Source organism: Excalfactoria chinensis, chromosome 1 (assembly GCF_039878825.1).
Source record: "Excalfactoria chinensis isolate bCotChi1 chromosome 1, bCotChi1.hap2, whole genome shotgun sequence".
In the NCBI taxonomy this organism is placed as follows: domain Eukaryota; kingdom Metazoa; phylum Chordata; class Aves; order Galliformes; family Phasianidae; genus Excalfactoria; species Excalfactoria chinensis.
Genome location: NC_092825.1, coordinates 167603676 through 167623030, shown reverse-complemented (window position 1 = coordinate 167623030; position 19355 = coordinate 167603676). Strand labels below are relative to the sequence as shown.

Here is a 19355-nt window from a genome sequence, read left to right as displayed (position 1 = left end):
GTTATTTTGTTATTTGTATAACTTCACTTTACTCTGAGGAAGTAAGAAACCTGTACATGCACAACGATATATTTCCACACAAAAAGCAATATTTTTGCAAATCCTAGAATGCTAAAGCACTTCTTATGCCCACAAGGTTAGTTTAACAAGAACCTCATCCACAATAAAATAGATCTTTAATATCCTGCAATAACATTGCCTCTACTACTGTGGAATTACGGCATGATAAACTGTCAGTTATTAACAAGGAAATGCTGACTTTGTGGAGTAATGTTCCTGGTCCTAACCTAATTTTCACTGTATTTCATTTTATCTTAATATATTCAAGGTGTTTTTAAAGAATGTGGTTTTGCCCTTCAAAATACCAACTCAAGACTACATAAACATTGATAGAATACTCTATTTCTTTAATTCTAATTCAATATGTTTTTATATTTTTCAATTTTAATTTGATGGGAGGTATTTTGGATGGAGAAGGAATTTTAACCTTGAGAAGTATTAATTTTCCAGGGAACGATTCCTTCATTTTGTAACTTTCTTTTACTCACAGCCATCTAAAGATACGCTCAGTTCAGCTCTATCATCATGTTCTTGGGGAACCTTCTTATTTTGAGTATAAAAGTTGCAGTGTAGGAATAACAAATACTGCGATACAGGGTGGATTAAAGAAGTTTAACATGATCACCAATTCAGTTATTGGATATGCTTAAAAAGCTATTCTAATGCTTACATTAATTAAATGACTTATTTTAGAGTCTGAGGATTCATGCAGATACACACAAGGAGTGCGTAAGCAGTGAGCAGATGCTTCATTGCATCCAAACCGTGCAGAGGTGACAACCTCCATGTTCATTTTACTACTGGCTGTAGCAATGACTGCCTTCCCAGCAAATGCCTATCACCTATAAGTAAATATGGGAAGGACATCATTTCCAAAGGCAGTAAAAAGATACTATCTCCAGTGGTTGGAGAGATTGAAGAGATCCACATCTTCTATCTTCTTTCAGTGTTAATATATTCTCCAGTGAGCAACTCTTAAAGCCAGTGCAACTCATATGAAAATAACAGACAGTTTAAAGGGGTGTTTTGATATAAAAGTAAGATGAAATGACATCAGACTAAACCCAAGGGCTCACAGAGCTCACAGAGTTTTACTTGAGTTGTCACCATTAGGTCCAACAACAAAATACCTTATTTCTATTTGCATTTCTGATCCTGCCACCGAAGAGGTTCATCACCACTAAGCTTCCATTGTATGAAATATGATATTTTAATGATTTATGACGTTACTCTTACACATGCTTACGTATGCATATATACACATGCATGCACATACACACAAATGATTACATAGCTATATTAGGTGTATTTCCTTATGGTGACACCTGCTCTACTGAAGATTTTATAGCGCTGTCAAACCTAGAACGTCCTTCAGCAATTACTTTGAGACTAATGTATCTCTGTCAGCACACGGTTTCTTAAATTCAGCCCACATTTCCTTTCGCTTCTTTTGATAGTCTGTACTATCTCGGGATTTGTTTTTATATTCAAAATGCTGCTAAAAGAGAAAACATAACTTGCAATTTTTCCTTGTTTTTACAGTAAATTATTGTTTATAGTAAATTACAGTAAAGTAAAAGATGTCGTCTTGGACAAAGTTTGCAGTGGACCGTGTCTGGAAATGTGAAGGGAGAGAATGAGCTGCTGTAATTTTCAGTGCAACCTAATGGCATTTGGTCTATACACATACATATACGAAATAACAGCTGAGGTTTCGTAACTGGCTTTATAAACTTGTTTTTAACGAGGGCTTGAAAAACACCTTGCTCAGTGTAACACTTTGAGAGGCGCCTACAATCACCTTCATTACACTTCAGAAACTTGTGAGTAATGTATCCCCTGTCTTAAACATAATTGAGCCTTTTCCTTAAAACCTTGGCAAAACCTCTTGACTTCATTGAAAGTTGGGCTTGAGTCAAGGAAAAGCACAAGGAGCTGAGCCCAGGACAGTACACTCCACCTGCAGAACTCTGTTCCCTGGCATAGCAAACCTCTGCTCCGATTCACTGCTCACAGGAGAAAAATAGGAACAAAAACCATTTCCTTTCCCAGCATACTAAAATGCCACCTTAGAGCTCTACTTTGGAATTAAAAGACAGGGACTTACCAATAAAACACTGAAAGGTGAGGAGAGTGTGGAGCTACCGGGGCACTAGGAGTGGCCGTCGAGCAGGAAGGGGACAGTCCCTACATCGCGAGTGAGTGGAGCGTGAATGAGACAGATCTGCCAAGTGTCCACATACCATCAGCCACATGGATCCAAAAACTGCACAGTAAGGAGCGTCCCACCCCCCGCCCCAGAGTTACAAGGGAAAGAGGAGCTTTGCTGCAGTTCAAAGATTCAAGACTCTTTTTCCCTACAGAGCAGCAGGCACCCAATAGACAGGTTGAAGATGGCACTTCATGCGAGTCCCAGTAACTGCAGGGGAGGCAATGCCAGGTATAATCTTCAAACTTCTTAAAGGAATTTTCTGCACTGTCAAAATCAAGAAAGTTTGTTTTTCTGGTTTAATTCTGAAATGCTCCGGAGGGATTTTCCCTTCTCCCTTTCAAGTTCCCTTAAAGGGAAACTCAGCATCTTTGGCTACTCCGTCCCATTCCTTCTTCAGACCTGTGCCCGGCTCTTACACAACTAACTCACTCAGGCTCAGGACTCCTAACAACATCTTGTGCTAATGTGAAAAAAAGGAAGACAACTTTTCATGCTGCTCACACTGATAGATGTTTGCTTCGTGACATTTTCTAAGGATTCCAAAGAAGGTTCACTCGTTTCAAACCCTTCTCACCCCGCTGAGTCCTCAGTGGACACGCGAGGCACTGCCGTGTTTTTGGTACCTCTCGGAGCGAGGCAGCAGCTCTGTCCCCGCGTGGCCTGGGGGAGGTCAGCCCGCCTGCTGTGCCCTGCCTGGGGCAGAAGCCCGCGGTCAGGCAGGCAGCTCGGAGCTCACCCCGCGACAGTCAGAGGCGCTTTGGGTCACTCGGTCCGCGCTGTCCTGCCGCGAGGCGCCTCTTACAAGGCTGGAAGCAAATCCGTCTCCGCTTTGTATTGGGAGTTAATTCGACTCCTAGGCTGAAAACGGCTCGAAATGCGCATCAGTGCTCAAACGTGAGTGGCACCCCTTAGGGAAGGAATGCCATCCCCTACACGCGCACAGCGGGGCGGGCAGCAGCGGCGACCATCCCGTAGCACACGGCGCTTCCCTCCGCTGCATTCCCGAGCTGCGTCCCGCCGGCGGGCGCAGGGACAGACCCCCGGCCCGCGATGCCTCCCTCAGCACGGGGCACGGCGGAGGGGCTGAGGTCGCCGCTCCGTGCTCCAGAGCGGGCACCCGGCCGCGCCGCTCTACTTACGCGTTGCGGGAGCAGTGCTATTGGGAGCAGCAAAAGCTCAACTCGTTGGGGTGAGTCCGGACAGCGTTCGCTCATAGCTCGTTTAGCTCTGGGGAAAACAAACCCGCAAAGCTTCGCTCGGAAGGCGGAGGAGGCTGCGGGTGCCCGGCGGGGCGGCAGCGCCCTGCCAGCAGCTCCGGCTCCCCTCGGGCCCGCGGCAACACGCGGCTCTTTGGCGGGCACCCGGCGCTGGCGGGGCGGAGCAGCGCCACCCAGTGGCGGCCTCGCGTACCGCGTGCAGTGGCCAGAGGAGGTTGGGTTCCGTGAGGGGCTCCTGCGCAGCTTTTACTGCCCGCAGACCTTATGGGGGAGAAGCTGCTCTCCCTTCCGTGCGGTGTTAGATACACCGTAAACCTCAGCTATTCACACAGAGGAGTTCGTTTTTTTTTTCCGCAGATGAAGTCAGCCTTCCTGCTGCTCGCGTGGGGTGCCAGCCCTGCAAGCTGCCCTTCACAGGCTACAGTTAACGCTCTCACATCAGGCCAGGTCGTTCCGTAGGTAGAAAGGAAGCAGCACTACATCACAGTGCTTTGCATTACTTCAAGAGGTCCCTCAAGTTCTACAAATGACAAGAGTCTTCAGGTTTTCACAGAATCGAAGAGTCACCGGGATGGGAAGGCAACCCTTGATTGAGTCTATGTTAGAATAGAAGGCATTATGGGCAATATTTTGAGCAGTGTTTTCTCTCAGGCAAGAATAGCTGTCATGCTGCTGTGCACACGACATTCGAAGAACTTGTTTTACTGCAGCAGTGCTCAGAATAGTCCAGATAATTTGCAGGTGGCTCTTGGAATTTTCAGCCCCATGACCATCCTTTATGTTTTGGTTCAGCTTTTGTATGTTCTTGGCTATTATCCTGAGAAAAGAAAGCATCAGGCAGGATGACTTTGTTGGCATTTACATATAGGTTTCAGTTGGTAGCTACTCTTCAGTCAGAGAGCTGAAAACTCAACTACACAAAGTCATAACAAAAAACTACAGCCCAGAGGAGAGCAGGCTCCAGGAAGACCTGATGGTGGCCTTCCAGTATCCAAAGTGGGTCCTTAGGAAAGAATAGGACAGACTCATGTGCTGTCATAGGACAAGGGGAAATGGTTTCAAACTAAAAGATGAGAGCTGTAGAAACAAAAAGGTTTTTTTATGGTGAAGCCCTATGACAGGTTGCCTGGATATGTGGTGGATGCCCCATCACTGGAGACGTTCAAGGTCCAGCTCGATGAGGCTCTGAGCAATCTGATGGAGCTGAAGGTGTCCCTGTTGGGTGCAGAAGAGTTGGACTAGATGGTCTTTAAAGTTCCCTTCCAACTCAAACAATTATATGATTCTATGATTCTATTTGAGAAAAAGATTTGGGATCCTGAATCGCCATGTGTAGCAATGACTAGTGGCAAATGGAAACAAAGGGTCCACATCTTTGCAATGCTTGGTTGCTCCCTCTTAAATCTTTTATCTGGAAACACTAGTAAGGTCTCTGCTGATCTAAGCAGTAGTAGTGGCACAAGGACACATGACTACCAGCAGAGATGAGGGGTATACACAAAACACAGTGAAGACATGACTGTAAGGGAAGTAGTACTGCAGTGTGGATCCTGAAGCAGTGGGCCATGAGTGCAAGGGAGGGAATCCCAGCAGCCCGTGTCACTTACAGCACCGCAACTTCCTTCACTCGGTGAAGCCCCTCAGCTGACAGACTGCGTCCATCCACTAATAAATTCCTTTCCAAGAATTTCCTTCTGGAAGGGAAGAACAGTTTTGTACTGTTGACCAATCTCTGGGATGGCTGTAGAAAATTCAGAGGCAGAGGGGGAAAATGCCCTGAGTAATCCTAAAAGGTGTAGCTTTAAAGTAGAAGGCCAGTTACGTACCAGTGAAAACCCAAAGAGGAAAACATGCTGAGGAGGTATGACAGGCTGTTTGTTAGCTGTGTACTAGAAGATGAGGATCTGAAGCCGAATACAAGAGGGAAAGAGTAAAAGTAGTATTTTTCTCCTCATGACATACTAAGTTCTATAAAATGGTGAAAAGATCTCAGATCTCATAGGTCAAGAAGATATATATTAATCCCAGGCTGAAGCTGAGCTGCTGCCCTATAAGAAGGAAAGATCTACATATGAATATTGATGAAAAGCAGAGTTTTACCCCATGCTGCTTCTACTTTTGCATCTGTTTTGCAGTACAGATGAGGATCACTCATTTCATATCAGTGCCTCCAAATGCAGTTAATAGAAGCAGCTCTAATCTGCGGTGCACATCTTTAGCCATAAACAAGCTGCATCAAAGTGCTCTATAGCTTGATCGTGCTGGTTGCAATAGTGCTCACACAGCCTCAAAAGGAGCAACAGATGCCTTCAGTTCAGCACCCTGCATGGTATGAGAACAAGAACTTCGCCTGACATGCCGCTGTGCTACAGAAGATGGCACTAGAGGTATTTAAATGCTGAGAAAGCCTACTGCCAGCGGAGCCTTTTCTTTCTTCCTTGTTTTCTGCATGGATTAATCGAAATTAAGTATTTAGTAAATCGGTAATAAAACCCGTAGAAATAGTTTAATCTCATATTACATAGTGACTAGTAGCAACTATTCCAATTAGTATTTAGTTTTCTGTTCTGCTAGGTACTTCTGACAAGCTCATCAGAGAATGCAGAATATTAACAAATAAGGAACTGATAGCAAGAAAAGTTATTGAGATTTCTAGTTTGTAGGAACAGAGGCAGAAAGGAATTATTCTAGATTACTCAAAAAACCTGGAGCAGAGCTGGGAATAGCACTGACATCCTAGGCTGGCATCTCAACTGGCAGAGAAGGCTTCTCTCAAAAGAAAACTGTGGGAAACCTCCTGCTACAGTGATAAATCAGGCGGCTCTGGGATATGTAGAATAGAATAGAATCTCATGAGGAGCACCACCTTTTATCATTCGGTTATGGCATGAAGCTTTTTTTTCCCACACTACCAGCAGAAAAGTGAAGAAATAAGACAAATATTAGTACTTGGCATATATTAATGCGGGCCACAATCCTGGCAGAAAGCTAAGCTGGAAAAACAAAGCAAAACAGAACAAAAAAAAAGACAGAGATCAAAGAGTTCTCTGCTGAGTTAGTGAGTTCAAACAGCTCATACTGCTGTTGAGAGAAGATTGTGTTGGAGCAAGGGAGAAGATGGCTAGTAGAAAGGACTAGAGAGAAATGAAATAGGGAAAAGGTAGGAAGGCTTCTGCCTTTCTAGTAGCAGCCACCTGTGATAATACAGCCAGAGGCTGTGATTTGAAATTGCAGTGTGTAGCAGTAAGTGCAACTTAACACGTTGCCCTTCTGCTCACTCCCAACAGCTCTTCTTGCCCTACATCATAGCCTACTGCCCCACAGTCATGTAAGCATAAACGTTTGTTCATGTACTTTCCCCGTAAGCCAGATCAAGGCGTTGATCCAGCTAAAAATCAATCCAGCAAAGAAAAATGCTTGCTTTCATACCAGTTAAATCAGTCTCTCAACCCAGTGCTGACTGCAGCTGCACAAACAACTATGCTGGCTCAGTAAAGGCCCTATAGTGGAGACGCTATGTTGAATGGGGAGGGAGAGAGGCTCAGATGGGACAGGAGTGAACAGGAAGTGATAAAATCACTGTAAATACCTTCAATGAGTGCTACTACTGATCACAGTGAACAGCAAGGAATTGGCTGGACATTTGCACCCAGAGAGCTGTGGTCAACGGCTCAGTGTCCAAGTAGATGAGCAGCATTCCTCGGGGGTTGGTGCTGAGATCAGTGCTATTTAACATCTTTGTAGGCAACGTGGACATTGGGATCAAGTGCACCCTCAGTAAATTTGCAGATGACACCAAGCTGAATGGTGCAGTTGACGTGCCAGAGGAAAAGGGATGACGTCAAGAGGGACCTGAACAGGCTTTAAGGGTGGGCCCATGCCAGCCTCATGAAGTTCAGCAAGGCCAAATACAAGGTCCTGCACCTGGGTCAGGACAATCCCAAACACAGACACAGGCTGGGAAAAGAATGGCTTGAGAACAGCCCTGAGGAGAAGGATCTGGGGGCACTGATTGATGAAAGACTCAGTGTGTTCCTACAGCCCAGATGACCAACTGTATCCTGGGTTACATCAAGAGGATTGTGACCAGCAGCCCAAAAGAGGTGACTACACCTTGCTCTGCTTTCCTGAGACTTCATCTGGAACATTGCTTTCAGTTCTGCGGCCCCCAGCACAAGGAGGACATGGAGCTGTTGGAGCGGGTCCAGAGGAAGGCCACAAAGATGGTCAGAGGGCTGGAGCACCTCCCCTAGAAGCTGAGAGAGCTGGGGCTGTTCAGCTCAGAGCAGAGGAGGCTCTGGGAGGACCTTATAGTGGCCTTCCAGTACCTGAAGGGGTCTTACAGGATAGCTGGGGAGGGACTTTTTATGCCACATGTAGTGACTGTACAAGGGTAAATGGCTTTAAATTGAGAGGGAAGATTTAGACTAGATATTAGGAAGAAACTTTATTGTGAGGGTGACAGAACAGGTTCCCGGAAAGGTTGTTGATGCCACCCTCCCTGGAAGCATTCAAGGCCAGGCTGGACGGGGCTTTGAGCAACCTGGTCTAGAGGGAGATGACCTTGCCTATAGCAGGAGGCTGGAATGAGATGATCTTAAAGGTCCCTTCCAATCCAAACCTTTCTACGATTCTGTGAACACTTTGTAATGCCAAACCACAGCCAAAGATTCTAAACCAGGAAATTCCCTGACTGGTGTCATTGTATTCAGGGTAAGAGCAAATAAAATATGCTTCACCAGGAATATACCTTAATGACACACATGGTAAGTTTGTCAAGACTTCAAATACTGTATACCTTCTACAGAGCGGAACAGCAACAGATTTCCTGTTCTGAAATAGAAAAACAAGCGATGTTTGTATATGGGAAAATATCTATGCAAATTTCAACCTATTGAACCACCTGATTTTTTTACACTGAAAGAACCCCATAACCCAAGATGGCATATACTCCTCTGAATCTCCTCCTGAATGCAGACCATGCTGCCAGGAAATCCACCTACATCTAGTCAACTGGACAGCAAAACTTAAAACAGGTCTAGGTTTTGGTCTATCTCCATCTGGGAGGAAATTGGGGTAGTAAACTGAGGCAGAAGGAGCATTCTATCCACTGTGCTGAAGAGAAAAAATAATCCATTGCCAACCTCATTAATATAAATTACAAATTTATTTACTCGTAGTGCCACATTGCATGCTTTTTTCAGGTGGAATTTATTATAGTACAAGACTGTATTGTTATGATTGCTGAAAGCACAAAGGAACCATGCTGACAGAGATCATACTGGGTAGACTTCGCACTGACACGCAGACTTGAATTCGCATCAAAAATGATTTTATTTAGTAGGTGATCTCTGGGTCAGCAAAAAGAAGCTGTACAACTTGACTCCGTAACTGGGCCACCATTCCCCACAGATTTTGTAGAAGTTCCCTCTGTTCTATTGCAGAACTGTGTCTCTAGACCCTCAGCAGATCTTGGACTAAGCTGCCATTTAACAGTCTTCAGTGATGAAGAGTCCATCATCCACAGAATGCTTTTGAGAATGATTAGCCCAAATCTGGTTGCAACACAATCCTTTTGTTTCTTACACTGTTGCCAGCAGATATAAAAAACAATCTCATCTTCCTTGCCACAGTCTTTTATGCATCTGGGGAGTTCCTTCTTCAGACTTTCCCGGGCTGATCTGTTTCTTTCATGCGTTCCTGTTAGGTTCTGTGTTATAAATATTTGGTCATCTATTATTCCTCACTCCTTGATTTCTCCAGTTGATAAACTTTTTTTTACAGCATGTGCTCCAATGTAAGTTCCTGGTAAGGAACTGCAGGTGCTAAAGAAGAGTGGAATCATTTCCAACACCATATTTTTGGAAAACCTCTAATGCATACCAATATGATACTTTTCAAGTCAGAAACATTATTGACTCATGGTCTACTACAAACATCAGCTCTCTGCAATAGTTATTCTTTGCTTCAGAACAGTTTTCCATCATGCAGTCTTGCAAGTGCTTGGTGTTTCACAACTACCATTTACTCCTTCCCAAAGGAAGTCTCAAACTGTTTTTGTTGTACCATTTCTTCCAGCGATAAGGATCTTATTGACTTCCAAGCCTATCTTCCCAAGTATCTGCAGTTCCTCCCAGGTGCATAGAGGTTATCCTATATAGTAGATCTTCACACTTCAACAATGAATCATTAACAACTATTTTACTGCTACTGTACAAAAGCTTTTATTGTGGCAGAGACATAAATTACTCCTGACAATCCATGTTGCAATGTCTCAGCCTTCTATCAGATGGCAGCGTATAATGATTTAGTCAGTTTGTTCTACCTGCCCTTCTGTGTGGATGGGTAAGTGCAGGTTTTGTTTCTGTTCATTTGTATTGGACGGACTGGGGAAGCTCCTTACAGTACATGTTAAGCACTCAGTCCTTGGAAAGGATGCAACATCTAGGGAAGGGTTGTGACTAACCATAAGCAGGTATTATGGTAATGATGCAACATGCGCTAGGTTTGAAATGCTTACCACACAATAATTATAAAAATATTTTTTCTGGCACCTGTCATTGCATTGACCTTAACAAACAGTGGTGTTTGATTAATCATCCCTGCTCCGTGTGAACACGACATAGCTGTCATGTTTGTCTTTCAGTTGGAGAAACTCAGGTTAACTCTGTACTAGGACTGCCATGATACTTTTGAATCAAGTGAAAGGAGTCCTATGACAAGAGAAATGTGGATAGCAGACAGACAGCAGATGTTACAGTCAACTTGTCACAAGAAGGTGCAGCAGTCCTGCTGACATGGGGATCACTTGGAGGAGGCAATCTTGTGTTGTGTTAAAGACTGAGCCTCAGTCCTGCAAAAGACCTGCAAAACATTTGTATTCATTTGATCCTGAATTAAAGTTTTAAGATTGCTGATTATGGCATTTGTTTTTACTACAGCTGACTGTAATTGCCAAAAGGACAGCAAAAATACACGTTACCCAAGCAAGTCAGCCTGCCCAGCACAGCCTGCTTCAGACTACTGTCACTGCATTCACTCACTACAGTACTTGTTTTCCCACACTGGACTATGAGTGAAATGTTATTTGATTCTCAGTAGTGTGCAAAATACACTGCTGTTGAAACAGCAGCCTGGAACCAGTGCTTTATGTGAGCGGCTTCAAAGGTACAATGAAAAAGTAAATACCAGTTGAACATCCATAGAATTTTATTCATCCAAAACCTGCAGTGATTCATAGGTCTACTGTCTATGCTCTCCACCAGCTCTCTCTAAACATATTTTCTTAAACCATATGCCCTACTGACATGCAATTAGTTCTTTACCAGAAAGGCTGATGCAAGCATTTGGCTACCTGGCAATATGCTTGGAGAGGATTTTCTGTTATGAAATGTTTTATTCAAATCCAATGGATTACAGTGAGCATTGCACAGACAGATGAAGAATGAAGTATCATGTTAGTGTCAGTGATTTACAGGGCAGAAAGGGAGGAGTTGTGCAGGATTTTGTGGCTGGTTCTGAAGATGAATTCTAGGGTAGCTGTGGGAGATCAGCCATGATAGATTTCAGTGACAGTAGGTGTAAGCTGAATTCTCAGAGGTGCAAAGTGAGAGATGTAACTTGTTTCACCAGTGGAGTCTGCCAGTTAAATCTTAGTTCATTTCCAAGCCTAAGTTATAAATATACACACATACATATACACATATATATGTTTGTTTGCTTGTTTGTTTATGGCTAAGTACGTGTGTAAAGAAAATACCCAGATCAGAGCTGGAACAACTTTACAGAAGACAAATATAGTCTGCAAATGAAAACAAGCTGAGTTGGTAGGATGTGGAAGAAAATATTTGTAGCTCCTGAAGTATCTAAGTGTTTAAAGAGACCATTAATCTCTTAGCTAAGACTACTAGTCTTAGCTAAAAGCATTAAGTCTCAGTTATGATAACTGTATATTTGTAGGCTTGATTTCAAGGCTTCTGGATGAAAGCTTAGTCTTGATGAAGCCAATGGTAATCCTCTGGTGATTTCAGCCCAGAGGGATAATTCTAGACTGTCCCACCCCAACAGTTCCCAGTTTTGATAGCACATTATTTGACGCTTTGTATCCTGGCTGTAATCATATCCCTACAGTAAGGAATCATCCTCCTTTACAGTCAAGACTTCAGATTTGTTGCTTCAGTCTTGCATTCTTGCAACCTTCATTCTACAGAGGCTGCAGAATCCCCATGCAAAAGCACAGATAGACGCTGTGTATTTCAAGAAAGAGCACACACATTTCCAAAACAGAACTGTATTTTAATCTGTATGAAATCTCTTATTTGTCAACCATGCAATGTAGCACAGAGAAATAGGCGTAGAGGGATTAACTCCTATTAAGTATCTGAACAACATTTTGGTTTTTGCTTGTTTTCTTACAAAGTATCTGTTTAGTCACATATAAACAGAAATCTCATAGACAGTAAACATCTCCTGGTAGAGCTATTACACCTAATGCTACAGTTGGATCAAAGTCCTCTCTTGGGTCAATTTCAGCAACTGTCCCAACTGCTTCCTTTTTCTTATCGTAAGACATCTGGTTGCCAAACTACCAGCTGAAGATAATTAATTAACCTTATCTCAGTGTTGCCAGTTTTGGCACATTCCAGGTTCCAGTTAAAGGCACAATAGGAAAACAAACTCTCCTCTATGGAGAAGTTACTTTGTTTATTGTGAGCCATTTCCAGCTGAAGTTTCACTCGTACAAGACTGATTTACACAATGTATTTGTTTTCTAGCACAGATCACACACATGGCCTTCCACTATAGGCTCACGAGGTCTGCAGGAGATACTTGATAGCAAAGGCAGTGTAACAGATTGAAAAACAACCTGTGGCAGAAGGGTAAAACACTTACAAGAGCTCCCAGCTATTAAATGTATTATTGCTGCATTCATTTTCTATTGTGGTAAACAGATTTTCACCAGATATTTTAGGCACATGTAAGTAATACAGAAAATGGACACCACAAATGCCCTTTAATTATGATTCCAGAAGAAAATACAAACCTTGTTGTTACAAAAGAAATGTAATACTAGAGCACTGGGAGTGCAGATAGTTTGTTCTCTTTGTACTTGTACACAGAACAGTGCAGGAACTTTACCAAGCACAAATCCAACATGTGCCAAGCTTTCTTATTTAGAGTTGACTTAAGGATGTTTTTACAGAGCAAGTTTCCAGTTCAGCTCATTATTAGTGACTTTATATTTTTGTTAATTCACACTTCTAAGGATGCTGTTCCTTTTCTTTCTGCGACCATGTTTGGTGAACAATTTCCATCTGCAGCCAGATTGCAACACTGGATAAGCACACGAGCAGTGGCAGCCTGCTTGTGCTTCAATTCCAGCACACAGTGAGAGGTCATGAGTCTTAATTCAGACAGCTTTGTTTATCCAGAAGCAATAAAAGTATTTGAGGAGATGGCTACAAAAAGAGAACCTACGGTAACTGGCTTTCCTCCCAAAAGAAAGAGCATTATTAAAGCTAGAGAGGAAGAGTCAGTTTACCAGAAGCATATTCAGCAGGCAAGCACTAAGGGGGTATGCTGTATTGCTGCATGCACTGCGATAGCTGCCAATGACAGGCATAAAACAGAACATGTTTTGAGACTGCTCTGGAGAGACGAGATGAACTCACATAGTTCAAGTTCACAACATACAATTCACAACTCATCAATGCGAACATCAAGGTTTCATGTTCCCCCGACTTCCAGGAGGAAACTTTGGGAAACTGCTATTTTGGCTGTGCAAGTTACCTGTAATTTTTGCTAGTCCTATGGCAACAAGAGAAAGGGAGTTTCAGTCTCACTATGTAGAGTGCCAAAGAGACTAGGAGTGGTTTGATGCAGCTAATTAAAAGGTGCGCCAAATCAGAACTGAAAGTTTTATGGAGTTGTACGAGATGAATAGACTGGTGGAGCACCAATAGGTATCAGCGGCTGCATATCATGCTCTTAAGTGTTGAAGCACTTCCTCTGGGAAAGAACCAAAAGAGCCAGAATGAAACAAGGGAGTTTTTTGAACTTTACTGGGAAAAACAAAACAAAACAACACAAAAACACTGCTGAAGGAAGCCCAGTCAAGTAAAAAGTCTCATCATCACATAGAATCTACCGCACTGAGATTCTTCACAGAATGCTGGGGAGAAAAAGAGCAGGAAATCCCAGTGCCCTGTCTCATTGGCATCGATCATTTGATGCAATCTGTTTGCAGCCCCTCTGTCTGTGTGGCACTAGATATCCTCATCCCCACTTTTCAAACAGTGACCATCACAGCAGGAGGCATACTTGGAAAAGGTGCAGCCAAGAAGGCTGATCTCTCTATTTGTGGATACAGGAATACCAAAGTAGCTCGTGACCTTAAAATCTGCCTCAGTGGCAGCTTCCCAGAGAAGCTATCATAAAAAAATATATGTTTTTATCCTTTTCCTCAAGTGTGAAAATATTGCCAATTGTTTTCTGACACCCAACTAAATGCTGAGGGGACCTGGGAAGCCAAGCAATCATAGAACTGGGAAATTATTTTAAAACTGTTGTTTTCCCAGAATCTTTCAGGCAAACTTTTATCACTAAGTAACACAACTCAGCCAGATTCAACATCATGCAGATCCCAGATACAGCAAGCATAAAAATAGTAAATGTGGTTTTCTCAGTAGGTCGAGACACAAAGCAATCCACTGTGTTGGGGCAGGGCCACGCGTCACACTTCACCAGGCGAGGCATCTGGTACCCGTCGTACATGTAGTAGAACACGTACATGAAGACTGCCTCAAAGATGATCCTGAAGAAGATACTGAAGGTATATGTCCACCACAGAGGACCTCGAATGTGAATCTTTTCATTTTTCAGGTCTTCAACATTGATTTTATCACCGTTTCTGAATCGCCTTTTCTTCTCGTGCCTGGTGTAAGCCACATGCATGGCCACCAGCAGCGCAGGGGTAGAAACAAAGATCAGCTGCAGGGCCCAGAGTCTGATGTGAGAGATGGGGAAAAAGTGATCATAGCAAACATTTCTACACCCAGGTTGGAGTGTATTGCAGACAAAATCTTGTTGTTCATCTCCCCAGACTCTCTCTGCAGCCACAACCAGGATCATGATACGGAAGATGAACAGGACTGTGAGCCATATCTTCCCAATGCTGGTGGAGTGTTTATTCACACCTCCCAAAACAGCCTGCAGTGTTCCCCAATCCATCTTCTTTTCTGTGTCCTTTTACCTGCAAGATGACATAAAATACCAAACAATCACTTTCCAAGCAGCAAAGAATCATTTCCAAACTTTATATAAGCAAGAGGATTTCCTAGCATTCACTCAAGGCGTAGACAAATGCAAGTCACATTCATTACTTCTATCCTTACACTTGTGGATTTAAACAGCTTATTAGACTCTCACCATTCATATATTTATGATGAGACTTACACACTTTGATAGATAAGGACTACTTGTCCATCTCCATCAGAAGCCCTAACTCCTGCCAGATGCCTCCAGCAGCTCCCTAAGGCTGTCTGCTGCAGTTCAGACACATCATATGCTTGGCAGAGCCTTCAGCTCTAGAAGTACAGCATTTGATTTCACTGTTGAGAAACCTCAAGTCAACTCTGTCAGGGCTGTGCACATACATAGCACCAATCGGCAGGCACAGGACAGTTCTGCAGAGCCTGCCCTTCCACATTCATCGCCACCTCATCCAAAAAGATTAGCCAAGCCAGAGGGCTGAGAGCATAAAGCCCCCAGCTGAAAAGTTTACGCTGATTTTCTAGATGCTATCACACTCCAGTTAAATCAGGTCAAACTCCAGGACAAACATCAGAGGAGTTCCATTTCTGTTCTCCCTTCCTCCTGATCTTGAAGGAAATTCACTGCTCACCCTTTGACAATTAAGCTTAAGTTTTGCTGAGGGCAGAGCTCAGGACCGGGCTTTCACTGCTCAGCACCCATTTGGAAGTTACCACTGGACGCTTCAGATCCGCAGCCAGGAACCTGCATAGCTGGTCCAGTATCTGCCAGGGACAGGGCTTAATCTGCCATTCAGAAAAGCCACGCTGGCTGCGGACCAGAGCGCTCCCATTGCTCTTGGTGCAGGGAGCATGCTTTATCGGGCTGGTAAAGTCTTTACATTTGCTAATTCTCAGGTGACAGCAAAAGAAAAAAGCAAGAGAAAGAACTCCTTCACCCTGCTGCAGTTACAGCACCAGAGAGGGATGCACACACCCGCGGTGCGAGGGCCCAGCCTGTACAGACAGGCCTCCAGGCAGGAGGGAGAGGTCACGTCTACTGTCATGAGGAAAGGTTACGTTGGGTAAGGAACAAACAAAAAAAGCCTCGAAAAGACGGCTGAATTCCTCCTGCTTCTGATGAGGAATGCTCTCGCTGCAGAATGGCACCATTCTGTGCAGCTTTTCCTGCTGATCCAAACTCAAGGCTGTGGTCAGATAACTGTGCTTTCTGTGAAGCATTTCCTCTCACCTGTCGCATAGCCATTAAAACAGAAATTAAAGGAACAAAATGGGACTAACGAGGACAGAAGGAAAGTAACCATCTGAGGCGTATCCCAACGGGACAAACAGCCCGGGCTCCAGGTGCGGGTTCACACCGCGGTTCTGAAGCTGCAAGTCGCGGAGGGAAAAAAAGAACACAGAACACGACGGGACACCCTCCTGCTCCTCCCCGCCACAGAAACCCTGCGATCGGCTGCAGGGCGCCCAGCAAACCCCAGGTCGCTCCCCTCCGCACGAACAGAACCCGATCCGGGGCTCGGCGCGACCCCCTCAGCCCCAGCCCTCCGCGGCGGAGCCTCACCTGGAGCGGCGCGGCACGGCACGGGTCCCGGTCTGCGGTGCCAGCGGACGGCCGGTCCCAGCGTAGCCGTCCCACAGCTCTCAGAGCCCTCCCCGCTCCACCGCCGCCCCTTTTAACCCGCCCCGAGGCCGCCTCTCTCCGCCCGCGGGCGGGGCCGGGGTGCCCGTGGGGCGCTGGCAGCGGAGCGGGCCCGGCGGTCAGGTGCGGGGAGCGAGTTGCGTGGCAGAGCACGGTCCTCGCCTTGGACTGCGGACTGCAGCCCTGCCGGGAAACAGCGCTGTGTGCGAAACAGCTGAGCGGTGGTGGAATGCCGTGCCTATGGCTGCAGGCATCATGGGGTCTTGTCTAAGGACATGAAAGCACCGCTGGAAGCGGTGTGTTCGTGCGTTCAGTGAAGATCTGCCCTGCGTGTTGCCCTGTGTGGCGTGTCTAGAAAGAGAGGCGCTTTCATCAGGAGTGATTTCAGTAAATCATCTTGTGCTAGTAATTTGCGTGGATAGAAATGATGGAAGGCCAGCATTTGTGTGGGTCTGCAAAACGCCCATGTAAGCTTGTGGTGGAGGTGTAGGAAGCAGTCAGGCCTGTAATATCTTTAAACATGAATAAATAGGGAAGAAGTGCCTGGAAGAACCAGCTCTGTCTTATGAAACAATAGCAAAGTTTGATAGTGGTAAATGTAAATGCCTGAAAGAAATCCACAGCTCGGTGCTGCCGTGGTGGCTTTCATGTACAGCCAAACCAGAACTGTGGTAAAGCTGAGGGTTACTGTTATTTTCTTTCATCTTCTTTTGCTTGCCTTGATGTGGGAGGGAGTGCAGAGTGCTTAATGCGAGGAGAGGGGGGTTCTGGCTGAGCACACGTGCAGAGAGACGGCCATTGCTCACCTGCTGTGGGGAAGGGTCGTTCTAGTGGCAGTGAAATGGTGAGTGCCACAGAGAATGTCTGTACAGAGCATAGATCCCTGCTTTGTCCCCACCACTAGGAGTAATGGCTAACCCTGCTCATCTGCTCCATGCACTCACCAGTGAGGCAACTTGTGTCATCAAGTTTCCATCGATCCATCTTTAAAGCATCATTTGTTCGATATTTGTCATGCAGGAACTGCTCTGTACTTCCATCAGACTCACCACCAATTTTTGTGCCCCACTACCTGCAGTATCTACAGTTTGCATATGCACAGAGCAATGCTTCCTGTTGTGTTCTCCGCTGTTTCCCCATTCACTTGTTTTCAACCTTCAGGCACCTCAGATGTATGAGTTGACTTTTTCAGTCAGTCCAAGGTTCTTTCCTGGGGCATTCTAGCTAATAAAACCAATGCCTCCTGGAGTACACATATGCCTATACACTTGAACAGCTATACTTGGGATGTATTTTCACATCACATACCACTCAGACATAATGGTCTCAGTTGGAAGGATCCTCAAGGATCATGAATCTCCAAAACCCCACCACAGGCAGGGCCACCAACCTCCCCATTTAATAGTAGACCAGGCTGCCCAGGGCCCCATCCAAACTGGCCTTGAACACCTCCAGGCTTGGGGCATCCACAGCCCCTCTGGGCAGCCTGTTCCAGCACCTCACCACTCTCACAGCACTTTCCCCTGACATCCAACCTAAATCTTCCCTTCTTCAACTGAAAACCATTTCCCCTTGTCCTGCTGCTATCTACCCTAACTGTGTATTGTTTTACACCAGCTGACACTGAGATTCATTTGCTATTTTGTCATCCAGTATGAACAACTGGGGAAGATCTGCTGTTCCTCATGGCCAGGTTTAATTTTGACTACCACAAAGCTTCTGGTTTTTAATGTGTTATACATATTGTTTTGATTTTTCCCATATCATTACTGCGGCAGACTCCATATCCTTCACTTCTGCTTAACGCAAGGCTCTTTCTACTCCTAGCAGCTAGTTATTGTGTGGAATTGTTTCTGAACTGGAAATGTAGCTATAGAGTCAAATTGTATTTTAGAAATAGTCTTCATTTCTTCAAGGCTGAGCCAAACATACGTTACACCTGACATTTTTTCACCAACATCAGCAATAAAAGCACCTTCTCAGTTCAACTCAGTGTGTGTAACCAGTTTGTTTCTACATTAATCCTTCACTCACTCACTTTAGTCACACCACACTTTAGTAGCCTTTGAACAAGCAGTTGTTACTTCTTTGATATCATTACACTCATATTAGTGTCGGACAGAACCCAGAGAAAAGAAGCTGATGCTGCAAACATTGGGCTTTTTTTTAGTGCTCATAGCCCAGTTCAAACATTGCTGTCTCTTTATGTTCATGGCCCATTCAAACTACCCTGGAGAGGGATGCAGCACCCGGCTCTCCTTCCACGCGTTAGATCTCCCTTCTACCAGACTTTTCTTGGAAATGACTCTGCAAAATCATCACATGAAACAACATGGGCACCTTCTATTCTGTTGGCTGTGCAGGGTAGCGGAGAGGTTAAACAACTTTCAGTCAGCTGTAAACCATAAAACATGTTTTGGAAGAGGGTAGCAGAGTCCCTTTTCAGTGAGGGCCCCATTTCACCTCTAGCTGCATCACGAGGCTGCCCAAGCACCCACAGACAGAAGAGGGTTTATGAAAGAGAGCTGTGATTTTCTTTGCTTCTGATACCACTGTCCTTCAGAAATAATCTCCCCTCAGAGGAGGGCTGGGTGCAGGGTACAGGGCAGAGCTAGGGGCAGCCCTTACTTTGGGCTAATTGCTGCCCTTTGCAGTGCATGTTGAATGTCTGTAAATAGATTGTTTAGGCAAAGTTTTATGAGGTTCGCCAAGAACACTTTTAGCTTTAATACTTATCTGAGGAGCTATTGTTCATATCTCCTGGAGCACTCAGCTTAGGAGAAGCCCACATTTGTTTACTTATTTGGAGATAAGAATAGGGAGAAGCCAATGGGCAAGCACAAGTGACTGAGGAGAGAAGTCGCTAATGGCAGGGTTGATGGAGAAGCAATAAAACTGCTAAGAACCAAGGGTGGGCAGTGCCAGTGCAGCGTGGGGACATGCTGGATGGCAGC

General features: G+C 44.8%; 1 protein-coding gene across 1 annotated transcript; it reads right to left on the bottom strand.

The window, feature by feature from the left end:
- Window positions 1–14040: 14040 nt before the first annotated feature.
- LOC140259494 (gap junction beta-2 protein-like) lies at window positions 14041–16403 on the bottom strand. The gene is made up of 2 exons (XM_072350899.1): window positions 16324–16403; window positions 14041–14740 (listed from the first exon to the last, which is right to left on the bottom strand). The coding sequence occupies exon 2, from the start codon at window positions 14716–14718 to the stop codon at window positions 14041–14043; it is 678 nt and encodes a 225-aa protein (XP_072207000.1). The 5' UTR covers window positions 14719–14740; window positions 16324–16403.
- Window positions 16404–19355: the final 2952 nt, after the last annotated feature.